The sequence below is a fragment of the Puma concolor genome, chromosome B1 (assembly GCF_028749965.1).
Source record: "Puma concolor isolate L17-30 chromosome B1, mPumCon1.1.hap2, whole genome shotgun sequence".
In the NCBI taxonomy this organism is placed as follows: Eukaryota; Metazoa; Chordata; class Mammalia; order Carnivora; family Felidae; genus Puma; species Puma concolor.
In genome coordinates this window covers 207,596,032-207,613,112 of record NC_141670.1, presented here as the reverse complement: position 1 = coordinate 207,613,112, position 17,081 = coordinate 207,596,032, and the positions used below count along the sequence as shown (strand labels likewise).

The 17,081-nt window shown below is 59.9% G+C and overlaps 1 protein-coding gene across 2 annotated transcripts in view; it reads right to left on the bottom strand.

The window, feature by feature from the left end:
• Nucleotides 1–3,405: 3,405 nt before the first annotated feature.
• Nucleotides 3,406–17,081, bottom strand: part of CPLX1 (complexin 1) — a 31,940-nt gene continuing 18,264 nt past the window's right edge. For both annotated transcript variants that reach the window (XM_086705687.1, XM_086705688.1), the window contains 2 exons: nt 8,555–8,730; nt 3,406–5,240 (listed from right to left, as the gene is read on the bottom strand). In XM_086705687.1, coding sequence (XP_086561813.1) covers nt 5,043–5,240; nt 8,555–8,730 — 374 coding nt within the window. In that variant the 3' untranslated portion in view covers nt 3,406–5,042. The remainder of the gene's footprint in view (nt 5,241–8,554; nt 8,731–17,081) is intronic.

Sequence of the window (17,081 nt, the reverse complement as noted above, 5' to 3'; positions counted from 1 at the left end):
ACCTCCCTCCCCACAAAGTCCTTTTCTGTCCCTATGCAGGATAAATCCCATGGACTCACTCAAGGGTGCAAGAAATAAGGGTTTTGTTTTGCAAAAATCAACTAACCCTCAACTCGCAAGCCTTGTCCTCGGGCTGAGAGAAATTACCTTGGGCACCACTGGCACCTGGGGGCTGGGGCTCAGCCCTGGGCAGGGCCCCGAAGCGGGGACGCGGGACCAGCAGGAGGACGCTGCCTGCCTCACCTTCCAGTGTGAACCGCGCAGGACCCTGTGTGCCCGCTAACGACCTGCTGCGCCTCGGGCTGCAGCGTGGACCCGGCGGCCAGCCTCGGTCACTGCCACCTGCATGCACCCCTTGCCCCAGGCCCTGCCCTCAGACCCGCACGGACCTCTGCTTGGCCAGCTAGGGCCTCCCGGGCCTCCTCGTACCGCCACAGGCGGCGGCCTTGGCCACTGGTCTGGGGGCAGCAGGAAGGACGACCCCACCCGGGCTGGCTTCGGCCCCTGGGCGAAGGGCAGAGACTGTGCTGTCGCGACCGAGGATGAGCCACACGTGGCAGCCCGGACGTGTCCCCTCTCCGGTGCCGGCCTCCCGGCGGCTGCTCCCGCCCAGGACCCGCGGCCGCCTCCCAGCCGTGCGCCCCTTGCGGCCTGCGGAGGACTCGGGGAACACTGGGGGAAGGGTCGCACGGGCCTCGGGAGAACAGTGGGGGGACCCGGCGCCGGGCCGTCCCCCGATCACCGGGAGCCGCACACTGGCGCCTCCCCGGCTCTGACTGGCCAGTCTCCCGCCACGTGACACTCTGGGAGCCAATAGTGACGGACTACCTAGCACACATTTATTGGCTCAGGCCGGCCAGGTGGGCGGGAACAGAGACCAGAGGGGACTGCGGGCGGCGGAGGCTACGCTGCACCGGCCGGGCTGTGGCTCCCAGATGCGTCGTCTTGGCGCGGCCCCGAGTGGACCTCTGCCGGGGTCCTGGGCGGCGCCAGCTCGGCCCCCAGCCCCCAGCGCAATCCCGCCCCTAGCCCAGCGCCGATCCCCCACCCGCCCCTGGGTCCACCGCGACAGGACCCCGCCCTTCAGGCCTGAGGGAACCTGCTGAGACAGGTGGAGACGGTTCCACATTGTGTGGACAGGTGGCCGGGACCGGGCTCCCTGAGCCGCGCTGGCTGTGACTGGACAGCAGGGCTTGTCTAGCTGCGGATTAGCGCGGCTGGACCAAAGCGTCCTTACCGCCAGACCTCTACACTTTTGTCCTGACCGCCGTGTACTTAAGTGGGTGTCAATAGCTCCTATAGTGCAGGACTCCAGAGGACAGGAGACAGGAAACCCAACCCGCCTGGGGCTGGCTGCCGGTAGGGACCAGGGCAGGAGGTCACCAGGCCAGGACCTGGCAGGACCTGCCTGCCTGCAGAGTGGGAGGGCGGCTCTGGAGGGCGCCAGGTATCACCGTGTGCTCTGCTTCGTCTAAAGACTTAACATGCAGAAAGGGGAGACTCTGCTGAAGTCAATGTGGACCTAAAACAAGCATCCTGAGCAAGGCCGTGGTCAGCCGAGTCACAGTCACAGCCGGAAGGGCCCGGGGCAGCTCCTGCCTCAGGGTCCTGGGCATGGCTGTTCCTCTGTCTGGAGTGCTCTCCCATGGAAGTCCCCCAGGGCTCCCTCTTCCTCTCCTTGGGGTCTCTCTGCACCTCCTCAGAGGTGAAATATTGATCCTCACCATCCTGTCTGCCCCCTTATCTCACTCAGTTTCCTCCGCAGAAGAAATCACTTGATTTACTTTTTTATCATCTCTCTCCTGCCACTGGAAAAATGCGTTCCAGGAGGAGGGACCTCAGTTATCCCTGGTGCGTGACACCCCGCTCGGCACATCGCAGGACTCAGTAAAAATCAAGCGGACAAATACCTTTACCTGGAGTCCTCAGACACTCTCACCTGAGGGGTCTGACCCACCAGTCACTGCGGAAGGGCTGGCCAGCGTTCAGAGGGAAGGCGTGCCGGGTCACCTGGCAAATCCACGTTGCTGCTCAGGACTGAACCCAGCCCATGCCAGGCTGGAGAGGTGGGGAGGGGAGTGGAGGCTGAATGGTTGATGCCGTTTTCGGTTACCCTCCTTTTTTTTTTTTTTTTTTTAATGTCTATTTATGTATTGAGAGAGAGAGAGAGAGAGCAGGGGAGGGGCAGAGAGAGAGAGAATCCCAAGCAGGCTCCGCACTGTCAGCACAGAGCCCGACCCCGGGTTCAAACTCCTGAACCGCGAGATCGAACCTGAGCCGAAATCCAGAGTTGGACACCTAACCGACTGAGCCCCCCAGGTGCCCCTGGGTGCCCTTCTAAGACTGGCACGCGGGGGGTGGCATGCAGAGCCCAAAGACACAGTGGGCTGCAGAACCTCTGTCAGTGTTTTGGGTCCAAGGAGGGAGGGTGGACAGTGGCTCCCTCAGGAGCCTCAGGAGCCACAAGGCACCCTGGGTGGTACTTGGGGCTGAAGGCCAGACGTTCCCCAGAGGCAGGTCCTCCCAGACCCCCCCCCCCCCCCAGCCTCTGAAGCCGAGGCAGAGGAGCGGTGGCTCTAGAGCGAGCAGCCTTGGGGGCACAGCCCAGTGGGGAGGGTGCAGGGGGCAAGAGTGGGGGAGGAGCCAAGACTGGGCCAAAAGCACTCCTGGCCAGCAGTATAAGGAAAATCACGAGGCCCTCAGAGTGGAGGTCAAACAGTCCTCTCTGAGGATACAAGTAATCATGGCACCTTGGGTGGGCTTTGGGTGTAGGAAGGACGTGGTGGGGGCCCACGACCAGGCCAGAGAGCTGGCAGTTCCACAAGCACCAGCCCAGATGGGCAGGCTCCCCTAGGGGGTGAGGGTGGGACCCAGAGCTCCAGCAGGGCACAGAGGCCTCCCTGAGGACACGGGGAGGAGAGATGGTCACCAAAGGACAGACTAGAGGCAGGACCCGCAGGGCTGTGCAGGAGTTTAAGGTGGGGGGGGGGGGGGCTGGCCTAAAGTATGGCTGGCACAGTGGGGAACTGAGCCCCCAGTGGCCTGGCATAGCTGTGGGGAATACAAGGCCTGTCAAGGGGTCTGGGCAAGCGGGAGGCTCATGGAAGGAGGAGGGAGGGAGAGGGAGGCAGGGAGCCCCAAAGGGGAGGGGGCAGGGAGCCCCAGAGGCGCTGGTCTGCCTTTTAGATGATTACTCTGGGGCTGCCTTAGGGGCAACGGGTGACTCTGGGTCAGGGCGGTGGGGAGACCCCGCAGTCGTCCCAGCAAGAGGGGAAGGGACTTCCTATGTGGCAGCACGTCGGACTAAGTGAGGCTCATCCGACAGGGTCCGGGCCCTCCTCCCAGTCTGCCCACGTCGGCCGCCCGCGAGGGCCTCGGGACTCCGGAGAGAAGGGCCACGCGGTGTGAACTCACTAGCGTGTTTATTGGCTGTGATTCCATCCAGAGAGAACACACGCGGCGGCCCCCCACATGCAGGAGGAGGCAGGGGCAAGGACAGAAGGACGCACGACATCCACGGTCTACGCTAAGCTTGGCGGCTCCGGGCGCCCCATGCGCTGGGAACGGGATGCGGGGTTTCTACGAGACAAGGCCCTGTCTGCTCGGAGCGGGCTTGTTGACGTGTGAAAACAGGCATTTAAAAAAGACACGGGACCGGGAGGAGTCGGAGGGCGCAGGGCGTCCGAAGGTAGTATTGCGGTCTATTGTTATGGCTTCTCTAAAGAGCTACGTGGGGCCGCGCCCCTGGCCCACAACACGTGGACGCGATGAATGTGTGACACGGACAGAAAGGGGCCCCCGGACACCGAGGCGACGGGCCTTCTGTCCCGATAGAACTCCCCAAACACGTAAGACCTCATTTACCTGAGATTCAACATATCGTGATGCAGAGGAAAACAAGGATGAAGAGACAGAGGGTCAGGGAGGCCCGCGGTGGCTCCCCACAGACTCCACCTGCGCCGAGGTGGGGCCACCTGGCAGGTCCCCACCTCGAGGGGCCCGCACCTGACTGGCGGAGGAGGGCCTCAGGGACCGTCTCCAGGTGCCGCGCTCATCCGAGGGCCTGAGCCTCCTCCCCGCTCTTGCGGAAGGTGCAGGCGCACAGAGGGTGAGGGCAGGGGAGCCCGCGACCCCAGAGCGGCCTCCGCTAAGAAGATAGGAGGTGCCAACCAGGGAGGGGAGAGGGCTGGGCCGACGGACGCAGAGGGGCGGGAGTCACAGGGCGCGGGAGGGGCTGCACTGTTCCGCGCTGTGCAGGGCGGCGGGCGGGGGCGTGTCGGAGCTCCCCCAGGCCTATTGCTTGGTTTCCCTTCGTTTGGAAGAGAACCGGGTCCCGGTATTTGTCCGAAGCAAAGCCTTCCAGAGGAGTGGGCCGAGAAGGGGGGGTGGAGGACAGGTTGAGACAGAAGGACAATGTGAGGGGTGCAGGTGGAGGTGGGCAACCTGCAGACTGCAGGGTTCAGACCCTGCAGCCCAGGTGTCACTGCGGGGGTGGGGGAGGCTCCCCACCCCAGCCGCAGCTCCCCTCCCAGCCCGCACGCCCGCCTTCCCCCCACTATGGCTGTGCTCCTGAGTTTGGGACGGGACAAGCGCCCAACAACGCAGGGACGGCGCACCGACGGCTGGTCTGGATGCTGGCCCTTCGGTGGCCCTGGCCTCGGGCACTGCTGGGTGGGTGTGAAGGGCGGGAGCAGTAAGGGACGTCCCAGGCTCTGGGGGAGGAGGGTCCAACCCAGAGGAGCACGTGGGCCGGTCCACGGGGGCCCTGGGGAGGGGTGGGCACCCCTCCCCCCCAGGCGGTGGCAATGGCAGTGAGGGGAGTGGGCTGGTGGCGAGAGGTGAGCGCAGGCTTCCGAGGCGCGAGGGGGCATGGGGCGGGTAGGTCTAGGACTATGGCTTATATTGGCATTGGGGGACTGCACTCTGCTCCCGACATCCCTTCAGGGGCCTCCGAGGAGGGCATGTACAGGGGGTAGGTAGGCAATGGGGGGCGGCGGGGGTGGGGGTCCGGGCTCAGGCGGGCTGTGTCCGGCGCCGGGGCGTTACTTCTTGAACATGTCCTGCAGCGGCCCGGGCAGGTACTTGATGACGGTGTCCAGGATGCTCTCGTCCTCCTCCTCCGGCTCGTCCCCACAGCCGGGCGGGATGGCTTTCTTCGGCCGCGTCAGGCTGCCCTCCGAATTGGCCTCCATGGCGGCCTGGGCCTCAGCCTCACGCTCTTCCTTCTTTTTGATGCCGTACTGTGGGGGAGGGGCGGGGGTCAGACCGGCAAGCGGTCTCCAGGCCCCAGGCTGGAGCCCGGGCCACACAGTACTGGGAGGGCTGGACCCCTCCCGCAACCGCAGGATTGGCGGAGAGAACATTGCCTGCGGCTGAGAAAGGCTGTCGGGAGCCCCTGGCCCCACAGACCACCACCAAGACCCCTGATGGCAAAATCCCACCCAGGAGGGTGCCTGGTGCCGGGGGGCCGTGGGGGGGGGGGAACCCTCATGGAGAATGCCGGAGCGACAGCAGAAGCCAGGGCTTGGGGGACCGCATTGAGGGGGGAAGTGGGGGGGAGGGGAGGTCGGTCCCTATGGGGTGCCAGTGACCCCGCCCCACCCCTGGCCTCTCCACCCTACCCACCCACCTCGCCTTCCCAGGAGGCTGGCCGTGTCCTCCGCCGGCCTGGGCTGTGGTCTAGGAGCAGTGGGAGGGGCGGGCAGGACATGTGCACGCAGTGGCGGCTCACCCATTGCTCTGGGGCTGGCCGGCCCACACAGCCCCAGATCCCTGGTCGGGTGCCGTGAGGTCAGACCGTCATGCCTGGCCAAGTCCCCCTAGATGTGGCTACAACGCCCGCCCCTCGTGGACAGCCAGCGGAGGCGAGTGCCCAATGGCAGCCCTAAGTGGAGCCCCGCTAGGCGTGCCCTCAGCCCATACTCCTGGCCACCCCTGAGCCCTCCATTTCCGGTCTCCTGTGTGTGTCTCTGCCCTCAGCTCTTACCCAGGTCTCCCGTCTCTAGTGGGTTGAATGGTGCCCCCCAAAACTCTTGTCACCTGGAACCTCAAAATGTGACCTTATTTGGAAATAGGGTCTCTGCAGATGTAACTAAGATAAGGAGACGAGATCGCCCTGGGCCCTAAATCCAGTAAGAGTTTCCTTGTAAGAGAAAGAAAAGGACAGAGAGAGGCGTATGAAAATGGAGAAAGACCGGAGTGGACACCGCCACAAGCCAAGGACGCCAAGGACTGCCAGAGCCACCGCAAGAAAACTGTAAGAGGCAAGGAAGCGTTCTCTCCTGCAGGTTCCAGAGGGAGGGCAGTCCTGCCCACATGCTGATTCGGGACTTCTGGGCTCCGGAACTGCAAGAATTCGTTTCCAAGGGACTAATGTGTGCCCCTTACCCCCAGGCCATCACCAGCTCCTCAGACGGGGAGCTTGTGCTCAGCGTGAGGCCTCCTGTCTCAGGGCTGGTGGGAAGCGGGTGGGGGCAAGCTGGACTCATGCTTTTGGGGGCTGGTGGTCTGTCTGACGGGCCGAGCGCAGGACCCACTCAGGCTGGAAAGAGGGGCGCCCGCTGGCCGGGTCTGAGCTTCTGGATCACACATTAGGGAATGCACGGGAGCAGACGCATTAACAAGGATGAAGAGGGGAAACTGGGGCAGCGTGTGGGTGTCGGCAAGTAGCCACAAGCTCCGATTCCTGCTGGGGGACACACAAGCACAGGATCACGGGCCCCGGGGAGGACACGCTTCCGCCCAGGCGGAGGACTCACCCCACTGTACACTCCTCTGTCCTCGCCAGCCCCACCAGAAGTGGTGGGTTCTGCTTCTGGTGCTTGGGCGGAGGGGGGAACGGCCTCACTCTCCAAGAAGGGCCTTCCTTCTGCTTCCGGATGTCGGGGGGGCTGCTATGTTCCCCCCCCCCCCCCCCCCCGCAGCTCGCTAAAGGTACTGAAGGAAACCTCTGCACCTTCTCCTCTCTGAGGCTGCAGATGGCTTCAGGCACGGGGGAGGCAAGGGCCACCTTCAGCAGCGATCGGTGGGGGGGAGCCTTGCTCTCTGCCCAGCTGTGACCAGAGCTGGGGCCCCCTTGGGCAACTGTCAGACATCCAGGAAAGAGGAATGAAGGGTTTATCTAGGTTTCTTCAGCAGGAGCCCTGAGCAGCCCACACGCCCCTATGTACCCTGAACAAACTGCCAGGAGTGCTATGAGGGTCTCGATGAGGACCTGACGAGGGCACCCCGAGAACTCTTTGGCAGCGGGCACACTGACCAGAGGGCCCTCCCTACTGAGCACTGCTATCAGGTCAGCCAAAGGCACGGCGTGTCACAAGCTGCCCGGACACCAGGCACTCCCTCGCCCAAGAAGCACAGGCCCTCTTCCTGGGTCACCATTCTGGGACAACCTTACGGTGGACGGCAGTGGCCCTTGGGCTTGGAAAGGAAAGGAGGGACATGTGGCTTGGAGCCCTGTGGGGTGGAGCGTGGGCGGGGGAGAGAAACACTTCCAGAAACTAGGTCAGACCAAAGAGAGCTTCTCTCCAGCCAAGGGCACAGAGTCCAACAGACTCCTGAAGCCACAGGGTGTCTACGCACAAGGCGGGCACATTTGTGTGCCGGGGTGAAGGTCTGTGGGCGGGACCCGGCGAGAATAATCTGGGGGAGCCCCATCTGAAGGGCAGGCGCAGGAGAAAGTGGGGAGGGTTACCTGGACAGGTGGAAGAGGGCTCAGCGGACATGAGAGTCAGGCAGATTCTCTTAGGGGCAGGACCCGGGGGCTGGGTCACTCCATGGTGCTGGGTGCAGAGGGGACCAGGTGCTCCCCACACCCAAGCGGGCACGCTGCCCTCACCACTCAGTACAGCTGCTGGCAAGGGGGCCAGATGTCCCCCAGCCACAGCCACCCCCACCCCCCATTCTTCCATTTCTGGGGGACCCTGGGGCAGGTGGGTATTTTTCCCCGAGCTGAAGGCTCATAGGAGGGAGGGGGCCAAATTCCGGAGGTTAGAGTGGTGTGGCCGGGAAGACCTGGGGCTCCAGCGACAGAACGCGTCGGAACCCCTCCGGAGCTGCCTCCGACCCATGGGTGGAGGGGCTCACCATCGTCCCCATCCGCCCAGCACCGCTCCCCCACCGATGCCTGGCCAGGCGACCGCTGTCTCATTTAGCTCTGCAGCCACAGAGGCAAGGCCCCCACCTGGCACACTCAGCTTGGGGTGATCAGGCAGATCCCAGCAGGTGTCTGCTCCCCAACACACCCCTATCTTCGCTGCTGGTGGGTCCTCTGGAGGCAGGTCCTGACTCACTGCTCCTGCCTAATCCCGCAATAGCTGGAAAAGCGATCAGGCGGGGCAGGTGAAACCATGGCCAGCCCCACTGTAAGAGCAGGGCGCCCCCCTCGTTACAGCCCCACTGGTAAGAGCAGCAAAGACGCGGGCCCACAGGTGAACCCTCATCCTGGCGAGCCTGGGTAGCTGATGTGGGCTCCAGAGTGTGCAATCCAGAGATGTGCTCCATGGAGCCAGGCGAAGGAGAGGGTGCGGGGCAGCCCCCCAGGCCCCGCGCCCACCTTGTCTCGGATGCCCTGCCGCATGGCCTCGCGTTCCGCCTCCATCTTGGCGTACTTGGCTTTGCGCTCCTCCTCCTCCTGCCGCAGGGCTTCCTGGCGCTCCTCCTCCTTCTTGGCCGCATCGGGGTCCTTCTCCTCGTCACCCCCGAGCATCTTCCCCATGTCCTTTGTGGCCCCTGGGGACAGAAAGCCGGTGAGTCCGGCCAGCGAGGGTCCAGGCCCGCCCCACCCCCCTCCGCTGGTTCCGGAGCGCTCCCCGCCGTCAGGGGCAGCCTGGCCCGCGTGAGTGTCGGGCGGAGGTCAGCGCTGGCAGGAAGGGTGGACGTGCGCCCGCGGTGCTGGCATGTGTGTGTGCGCGTGCGCTTGCAGCCGCGGGTGCGTGTGTGTGCGCGCTTGCAGCTGAGGATGTGTGCGTATGGCGTGCGCGCGTGCCCGCGTGGGCCCGGGAGCCCCTGGCGTGTATCTCCTCTGGCTCTCGTGTCCAACAAGCACAGCATTCCGAAGGTGCTGGAAGGAGTGGCTGAATGCAGGAGCACGGGGGCTCGGGGGTTCGGTGTCTGCAGAGGCTCCCAGCAGGGGCTGAGGGCGGCGGGCAGAGCGGCTGGGGGCCGTGTGCCGTAGCACCAAGGCCCTAATTTCTCTGCTGCACCAGCCACCACTTTTCTCATGAGCTCCTGATTCACAGGCGACAACAAAACACCTTCCCGGACGCCCTCCGTGACTCGGCCCATAGGACAGAGACGCGTAATTACAGCCTCAGAGCTCGGCTGGCACCGCAGTGGGCCCTGGCCCCCGGTGGCTGCTGGGAGCGGAGCGGCCCCCCTCACAGGCACCGTCGGCGGGGCTGGTGGGCGCCGATCTCAGCCCGGGGCGGTCAGCCCGTGGGGGCGCCCCCGCATGGCCAGTGGGAGCGAGGCAGCGTTCCCGTCACCCCTGCAGGCTTCCTGGGAACTGGCCGCATCCATAATGGGTCCACCTACCCCAGGGCTCCCCGTGCCTGCCATCCACCTCCTGTGACCCTGAGCGAGGGCCAGTGACTGCCCAGCCCCACTCCCACCCTTCCGTCGGCCTCACCGGCACCGGCCCCTGAGGGTCTTGCCTCTGTCCTCTGGTCCCGGGATGAGCCCTCACAAGCACGGCCCAGGGCTAGCCGAGTCCACGCCTTGGGCACGAACAGTGAGGTGGACAGCGAGGTGGAGACACACAAGAACCCCTCAGGTAAGTTTGTGAAGGTGGGCGCTGACACGACTGCCCCTCTCCAGAAGGGCCCCCATCCCCACACTGGCATTGAGGCCCAGCTCCGTACTGCCCCCTTCTCTCCACATGCAGCGACTCCATGTTCTGATGCTCTCTTTCCATGTCCTTGTAGTACCGCACTCACGTGATACTGCATGGGTCCGTGTAGTACTGAACCTGGAGAGAGTCCCCTCCCTGCAGATATCTGTGCCATATGCTGCTTTTGCCTGTTACTCGGGAGTGATACCCCCCCCGCCCCACCCGGTGAGCAGAGGAAGAAGTTTGGAAGGCCACCAGCTATTGGTGGCAATAGGACAACTCTTTGATTGAGTGTTCTGGGCCGAAAACTAGATGTTTGTCAGGCTGGGCCACACCTACACCGTGGGCCTTCTTAGCTGCTGGAAACTACCACAGGGTCTCGGGGGATGGAGAGGCTAAGGGCAACTTGCCACCATGTCACTGTGGGGACAGGGAGTCCTCCTGTACCAGGCATTTTGACACGGATCCAGACTAACAGAAAACTAAAACCTCAGGGTCAGTTTTCAGGCACATCTGCAGAATTCTGTAAAGCATATTTGAAGCCAGTGTTTCAAGGGAAAGCAGGTCATAGAGTCTAGTCACTGGCTCTTCCAATAGTTGCCCAGATGACGAAGCAGATTCTCTGTGCCTCCTGGCGCTGCTGCTACCTCTGGCGGGGGCGGGGGGGGGGGGGGGGGCAGGAACAAACTCCCACAATCCAGGGAGCAGCTGCAATTTCCCCCACCTGTTTGGCCTGTTGGCCAACCAGAGCATCAATGTACATCTCCCCCCTTGAACAAGCTAATTCACACTAAAGTGAGAGTGACCAGCTGCTTTTCCTCCCTCCTAGGAAGGACTGAGGTCTTAAAGCAGAACTGGTAAACCTCTCCTGGGAGGGGTGAGGGCTGCGGGGGCGCCCTTACTTGGCGGCCTCTAAACCCACTTCTCCAACGCATCACATGGGCTATAGGCCTAGTGATCAAATATGCATTTATTGGGCACCAGCTGTGTGCTGAGCTCTGCTACACCAGGTGTGGGCCTAGGAGGGGAGGCTTGCCTAGGACCCTTCTGGCTCTGAGTTTCATGGGCTCCCCAGGGTCCCTGGCGTTCTTGTCTTGCCTCTAGTTGAGCTCTGGGTGGGTCCATTTGGCCAGAGGGTTAGGGAAAGCCAAAGGAGGAGCTAGTCCCTCAGTCGGAAGGGTGGCCCTGGGAGGCTGGATGGCCTCTCCTAGACCAGGGTAAGGGGACCAGAGGTCACTGCAGCGGTGTGGATTCGTGCCACACCGGCTGGCTGCAAAGCCACTCACTGTCTGAATGGGACCACCCTTTGGGGCATCCACGATGCCATGTGGCAAGGACCACTGGCCCCCCACCCTCCCCTGCATGGCCTCCACTGCTGCGCAAACACACTTCCGGAAGCCCCACCTGGCTGGGAATTCGAAGGGCAGCCGGCGCCACGGCAGAAACCGTGGGAAGCTTGTTCCTGGCACAGAAACCCAACATGCCATTTGCTGTCCTGGCGCAGAAGCCGGGGCGGCCAGGCTAGCTCGGCCAGGGCGGGGCTGCCGGCGGTGACGCCTAGGGGGTCCCTGCTCCAGAGCCACCAGCCACATTTACAGATGAGGAGACCGGCACGGGGCACTTCCACCCCACGCTCAGGGTCCAAAGTCTCTGACTGAGGAAGGTGGGTGGTATCTGAGGCTGGGGGTCCCGCAGCCAGGGTCCCACGCTGGCCCCCAGGGGCATCAGCATGGGAGAGGGGGTGGAGTCTACCCCATCGTTTCCGTCACTCTTCTCTGAGCCTGAGTTTCCCAGGTGAGAAGTGAGAAACCAGTGCCTGGGGTTGGGGGATGCAGACCCAGCTCAGGACGAGGTGGGGGCATCTTTCCACTCAGGAGTGGGTCCTGTACTTGGCGGTGGGGGGGGGGGGGGGGCGGTGGCATGCAGAAATCCAACAACAGCCAGAGAGGGCCACTCACTGAGGTTCACAGAACCCCAGTGATGAGAAGCATGAGCAGGGGGTCTGCATGCCCACCCAGCCGGTGGGAGCTGCCAGGCCCTGCCCGGGCCCCTACCTGCCCCAGTTCTATCCACTCCGTCTGCCCACAGCCCCACCCGCCAGATCCTCCTCCCTCGATGCCCCTGCCAACATAATAGCACTCCCCTCAACTCTCAGAAGTTTTCTCTGCAGGCCTGGGGAGGCAGGGGCGGAGTTACAGGCTCTGACGTTCCTACCTCAGGGCCTTTGCACTTGCTGCCCTTCCTTGAGCTCGTTTTCCAGAACTTTGTCCACTACTCCTGACCCAGTATCTTCCCAGACAGCCTTTCCCGGGGCTCCTCGCATACACTAGTCACCCCTGTAGTCAGAACCCTGCTCAGTGTTCACTACCATGGTGGGTTCATTTATGGTACCTTATACGTAATTGAAAGTATGCGTATTTAAATAATACATAAGCCAATCAACATGTTGATTTTTGAAACTTCATTTTGAAATAGTTTCCGATTTACAGAAGTCATGCAGGTGCTACAAAGGGTTCCTGCACATACCTGACCAGATCCTTCTAATGTCAACCATAACACCTTCATCAAAACCATTATAACGACACAGGTACGACACTGTGAAGTGGACCACAGACTTTGTTTGAATGTCACCACTTTTTCCGGTCCCTTTCCGGTTCCAGGATCCAATCCAGGATTCCGTGTTATATTTGGATGGAAGTCAGTTTTTAAAAAGAGAAAAGTGTTTTTTAACTTGAAGTAACTCTATAGGAAAAATTACAAAATTTAATGAAAAACTAAAAAATATCTAAACAAATAAAGGCACTTGTCACATTCATGGCTGGGGAGACTCCGTAACTCAGCACTCAGTTCTCCCCAAAGTGAGTTACAGATGGGTGCGATCTCGATCACACCCCCAAGAGTTAGAAAGGAAATTCTGTGAAGTTTGACAAGCTAAGAGTTTTGCATACAAAGAGCTAAAAGTCTCCTAATGGTCAGGACAGAAAGCTGAGGGAAGAGCCAGGAAGAAGACAGGACCCAGCAGACAGCAGCCTGGCTGTGGTGCAGGGGAGGAACGCAGAAAAAAAGGGGTCGGAGGGGAGAGCCCATCCGCAGACCCACAAACACACAGACACGGGACTGGGACACCGGTGACAGAGGAAGGGCCTCAGAACCCGGGAGAAAGAACCAGATTTCCCTAAATGGGGCCGGGGTAACTGAGATTTCGGTGGGGAAGCAGCACACTGGACTCCTGTGTGACAGCACAGATTCTTGTCGATTATAGGTCTGAACATGAACCCAAATGAAAACGGGAAAGAGAAGACACCCTCCTCAGCCAGGTTCCCCTATCGGAAATGATAGTTTACTTGTTTTTTTCTTGTCAGTCTCGGCCGATAGAAAGTGAGCTCTATGAGAGCAGGGACTGACCAGCTCGCGGCTGTGCCCCCACCACCTAGAACGGCATCTGGCACGTAGTAGGTGGTAGACAAATACCTGGCAAATAATGAACTTAAAAAAATTGTTTAAATATGTATCATGCACTCAGCCACAAATAAAGTCTTAACAAACCCTTTGGCTAACGTCATAGTCCGTGATGAAATACTGCTCCATAGGGGCGCCTGGGTGGCGCAGTCGGTTAAGCGTCCGACTTCAGCCAGGTCACGATCTCTCGGTCCGTGAGTTCGAGCCCCGCATCAGGCTCTGGGCTGATGGCTCGGAGCCTGGAGCCTGTTTCCGACTCTGTGTCTCCCTCTCTCTCTGCCCCTCCCCCGTTCATGCTCTGTCTCTCTCTGTCCCAAAAAAAATAAATAAACGTTGAAAAAAAAAAAAAAAAAAAAAAGAAATACTGCTCCATAACAAAGCTGCCAGGACAACTCAAGAGGGAAGGACAGCCCTCTGCCAAGCGGCACTGAAACCATTAGGATCCCCAGGCCAACAAATGCGCCAGTTTCTTCCCTCGCCTCACTCCTTACACAAAGCTCAATCACAGACCCAACTGTAAAAGCTAAAATTCTAGAACTACCGGAAGTAAACATAAGAGAACAACCTCTGTGAGCCTGACTTCCACGAAGATCTCACATAAGTGAGACTTGAACCTTAGAAGAGTAACCGGGCTTCATCAGCATCCAAGACGGAGCTGCCCCAGTCCCGCTGCGCCCCGCCCTGCAGGCCACAGTGACAGGTGGGGCAGGGGGCTCCCGGCAAGGAGTTCTGCTGATTTCATAAGAAAATACACATACCAAGTTCTGCTGGAGACGTGGCCACACACCTAAAGCACTCGTGACATCCAGGGAAAATGTGGTCGAATGGCTACATGAGATGTTTACAGATACTCATTAATCGCCGATACATAACTGTGCGTGATGTGGATCGTCCTTCCGACGGAAACTGCAACAATTCTTTCTTCTTTCTTTCGTTGGGGTTTGGACCAATCAGGATTCACACGGCTGTAGTACAACCGTCAGGGAAGAGCTGCCCCACGGGCCAGAGGGAAAAACGCACCCTCACCGTGAGTCCCAGAAACGTCTGGGGAGCTTCAGACAGTGCAAAGGTCATCAGGTCGGAGCGGTTTTAAACGTGACAATGGCCACTGCGGGGGCGGGGGGGGGGGGGGGAATGCCGGGCTGTGCCCTGTCACAGCCTCCGGGCGGGGGGGGGGGGGGGGCGGGGGGTGGTCACAGCAGTGTGGGCGACCTGACACTCTCCAGCACGTTTCGTCTCGAGTCCCCCCGACTTTCAACCCCGCACCCTATCCCTCCATAACAGTCCCATTAAAACAAACGCTCCTCCCTGTAGGAACACGGGCCTGTTTGCTGCAGCTGCGGGGCCGGGGAAAAGGCCAGAGACAAGGTGACATCTTGGCCACACAGCCACTCGGCCATGATGTGCGCATGTCAGGGAGTGCAGGCTGTGAGCGCGAGGGACCACCGTGTGCGCTGATGGCCAGGTACAGACAAAAGAGTGTCACAGACGCCTTGTTTGGAAAGCCAGCAGAGAAAAGCCCTCTGTATGAACATACCCATGTTTTCCGATTATCGACAGACAGAAGAAAGGATCAGTAGGTTACAAACCTAAACCCTGAACAAAATAGCATGAGTCCTTTTCAAACTCGTGGAATGTTGGCAAAATGTATCAAATGTTGCTCCACATCACGATGAGACCCCACTTTACAGCCATGACTATTACAAAATAATAATAGTTTAAAAAGACAAAAAACAGAAAGCGAGCCTTGGTGAGGGTGTGGGGAAACCGGAAGCCTGCGTGCTGTCCGTGGGAACGTAAAACAGTACAGCCACTGTGGAAACAGTGTGGAGGTTCCTGAAAAAATCAGAGTGTCCCCCTGTGACCCAGGAAGGGTTCCCCTAGGTAAATGCCCCAAAGGACTGGAGACAGCAGTATTCACAATAACCGACAGGTGGAAACAGCCCAAATGTCCCCCAGCAGATGGCTGGACAAACAATGTGGTCCATCCACACAATGGAATATTACTCAGTCTGAAACAAGAATGAAATTCTGACACCTGCCACCACACAGATGACCCCTCAAAATGTCACACTGGGTGAAATACCCCAGACAAAGAAGAACCAATACAGCACTTATATGAGATCCTCCAAATGGCAAAGTCATAGAGACAGAAGGTGGATGGTGAGGGCCAGAGCCGGGGGAGGGGGGGAGTCACTGAGCAATGACGACAGAGTGTCAGTTTGGGACGACGAGATGGAAGGGGCGGTGGTGCCGCGACACTGTGACTGTCCTCAACGCCACTGAGCCCCCACCAAAACATGGGCAAAATGGCACATGTTACACTATTGATATTCATCACAAAAAAAGAGAAGCATACAATTGAAGTTTAGTTATTTATTTATTTTGAGAGAGAGAGAGAGAGTGCACAGGGGTGGGGCAGAGAGAGAGAGAGAGCAGGGGAGGGGCAGAGAGAGCAGAGGAGGGCAGAGAGAGAGCAGGGGAGGGCAGAGAGAGAAAAAGAGAGCAGGGGAGGGGCAGAGAAATAGAGAGAGCAGGGGAGGAGCAGAGAAAGAGAGAGAGCAGGGGAGGAGCAGAGAGAGAGAGCAGGGCAGGGGCAGAGAGAGTAGGGGAGGGGCAGAGAAAGAGAGAGAGCAGGAGAGGGGCAGAGAGAGCAGGGGCGGGGCAGAGAGAGAGCAGGGGAGGGGCAGAGAGAGAGCAGGGGAGGGGCAGAGAGAGCAGGGGAAGGGCAGAGAGAGAGCAGGGGAGGGGCAGAGAGAGAAAAGGAGAGCAGAGGAGGGGCAGAGAGAGCAGGGAAGGGGAGAGAGAGAGAGGAGAGACAAAGAGAATCCCAAGCAGACTCCATGCTGCCAGCACAGAGTCCGACGTGGGGCTCGGTCCCATGACACTGGGATCGTGACCTGAACCGAAACGAAGAGTCAGATGCTCAACTGACTGAGCCACCCAGGCGCCCGAGGAGTACAAATTTAAAACAACTGTAATCTTACGTCTGAGAAAACAGCCGTCAAGCTGCAGAGACAAGCTCATTGCAACAGCAAAGCAGGAGTAAGGCCACGTCTCTGACAGCCTCCTGGAAGCGGACAGCCTGATAAACAGTGACACCAGGAACACGCGCCCCACCCCCCGGGCCGCTGTGCACGCGAAACCTAATGACAAATGCGCTAGAAGCTCTGGGTAAAACCACGACTGTGCGTGTCTGGGACCTGGAGCTAGGAGGCCCGAGCACACCCCAACCCCAGGGGCAGCCGGTGCTGCAGACCCCGGACCGCGCCTGCATCGGCCAGAACACACACAGAGAATCGCACGGCCGCTTCGCGTCTCCGGAGGAAGAACCAGGGAAAGCAGAAGGCCGGGGTGGGCACAGCCAGCAGCAAAGAGAGTGCGTGAGGAAGACGACACGGGTCAGGCTGGCGGCTCAGGGGCCGACCTTGACATACGGTAGGTAGGGCCGCTCGGGGCGAGAAGATAGAAAGAAAGCACAAAGATGACAAAATTAGGGAAAACGAGGGAGAAATGGCGCCGCAGATCGAAAGGACACGAAAACGATCAAATAATATTTCGCGCACCGTATTCTAATACGTCTGTAAACGTGAATGAGGCAGATTTTCTGAAGAATGTATTCAAAAACTGAGAACTATGTCTAAGAATTCACAGATGGAGTCTTTCAAACATTCAAGAAACAGATAATCCCAATGATATTTAAAATGTTCTTGGAAAGGAGAAAAAAGAAGGAAATTCCCCAGGTTATTTTTGTGAAATCTGCATAAGAACGATGCCAAAATCTGGCACAGAG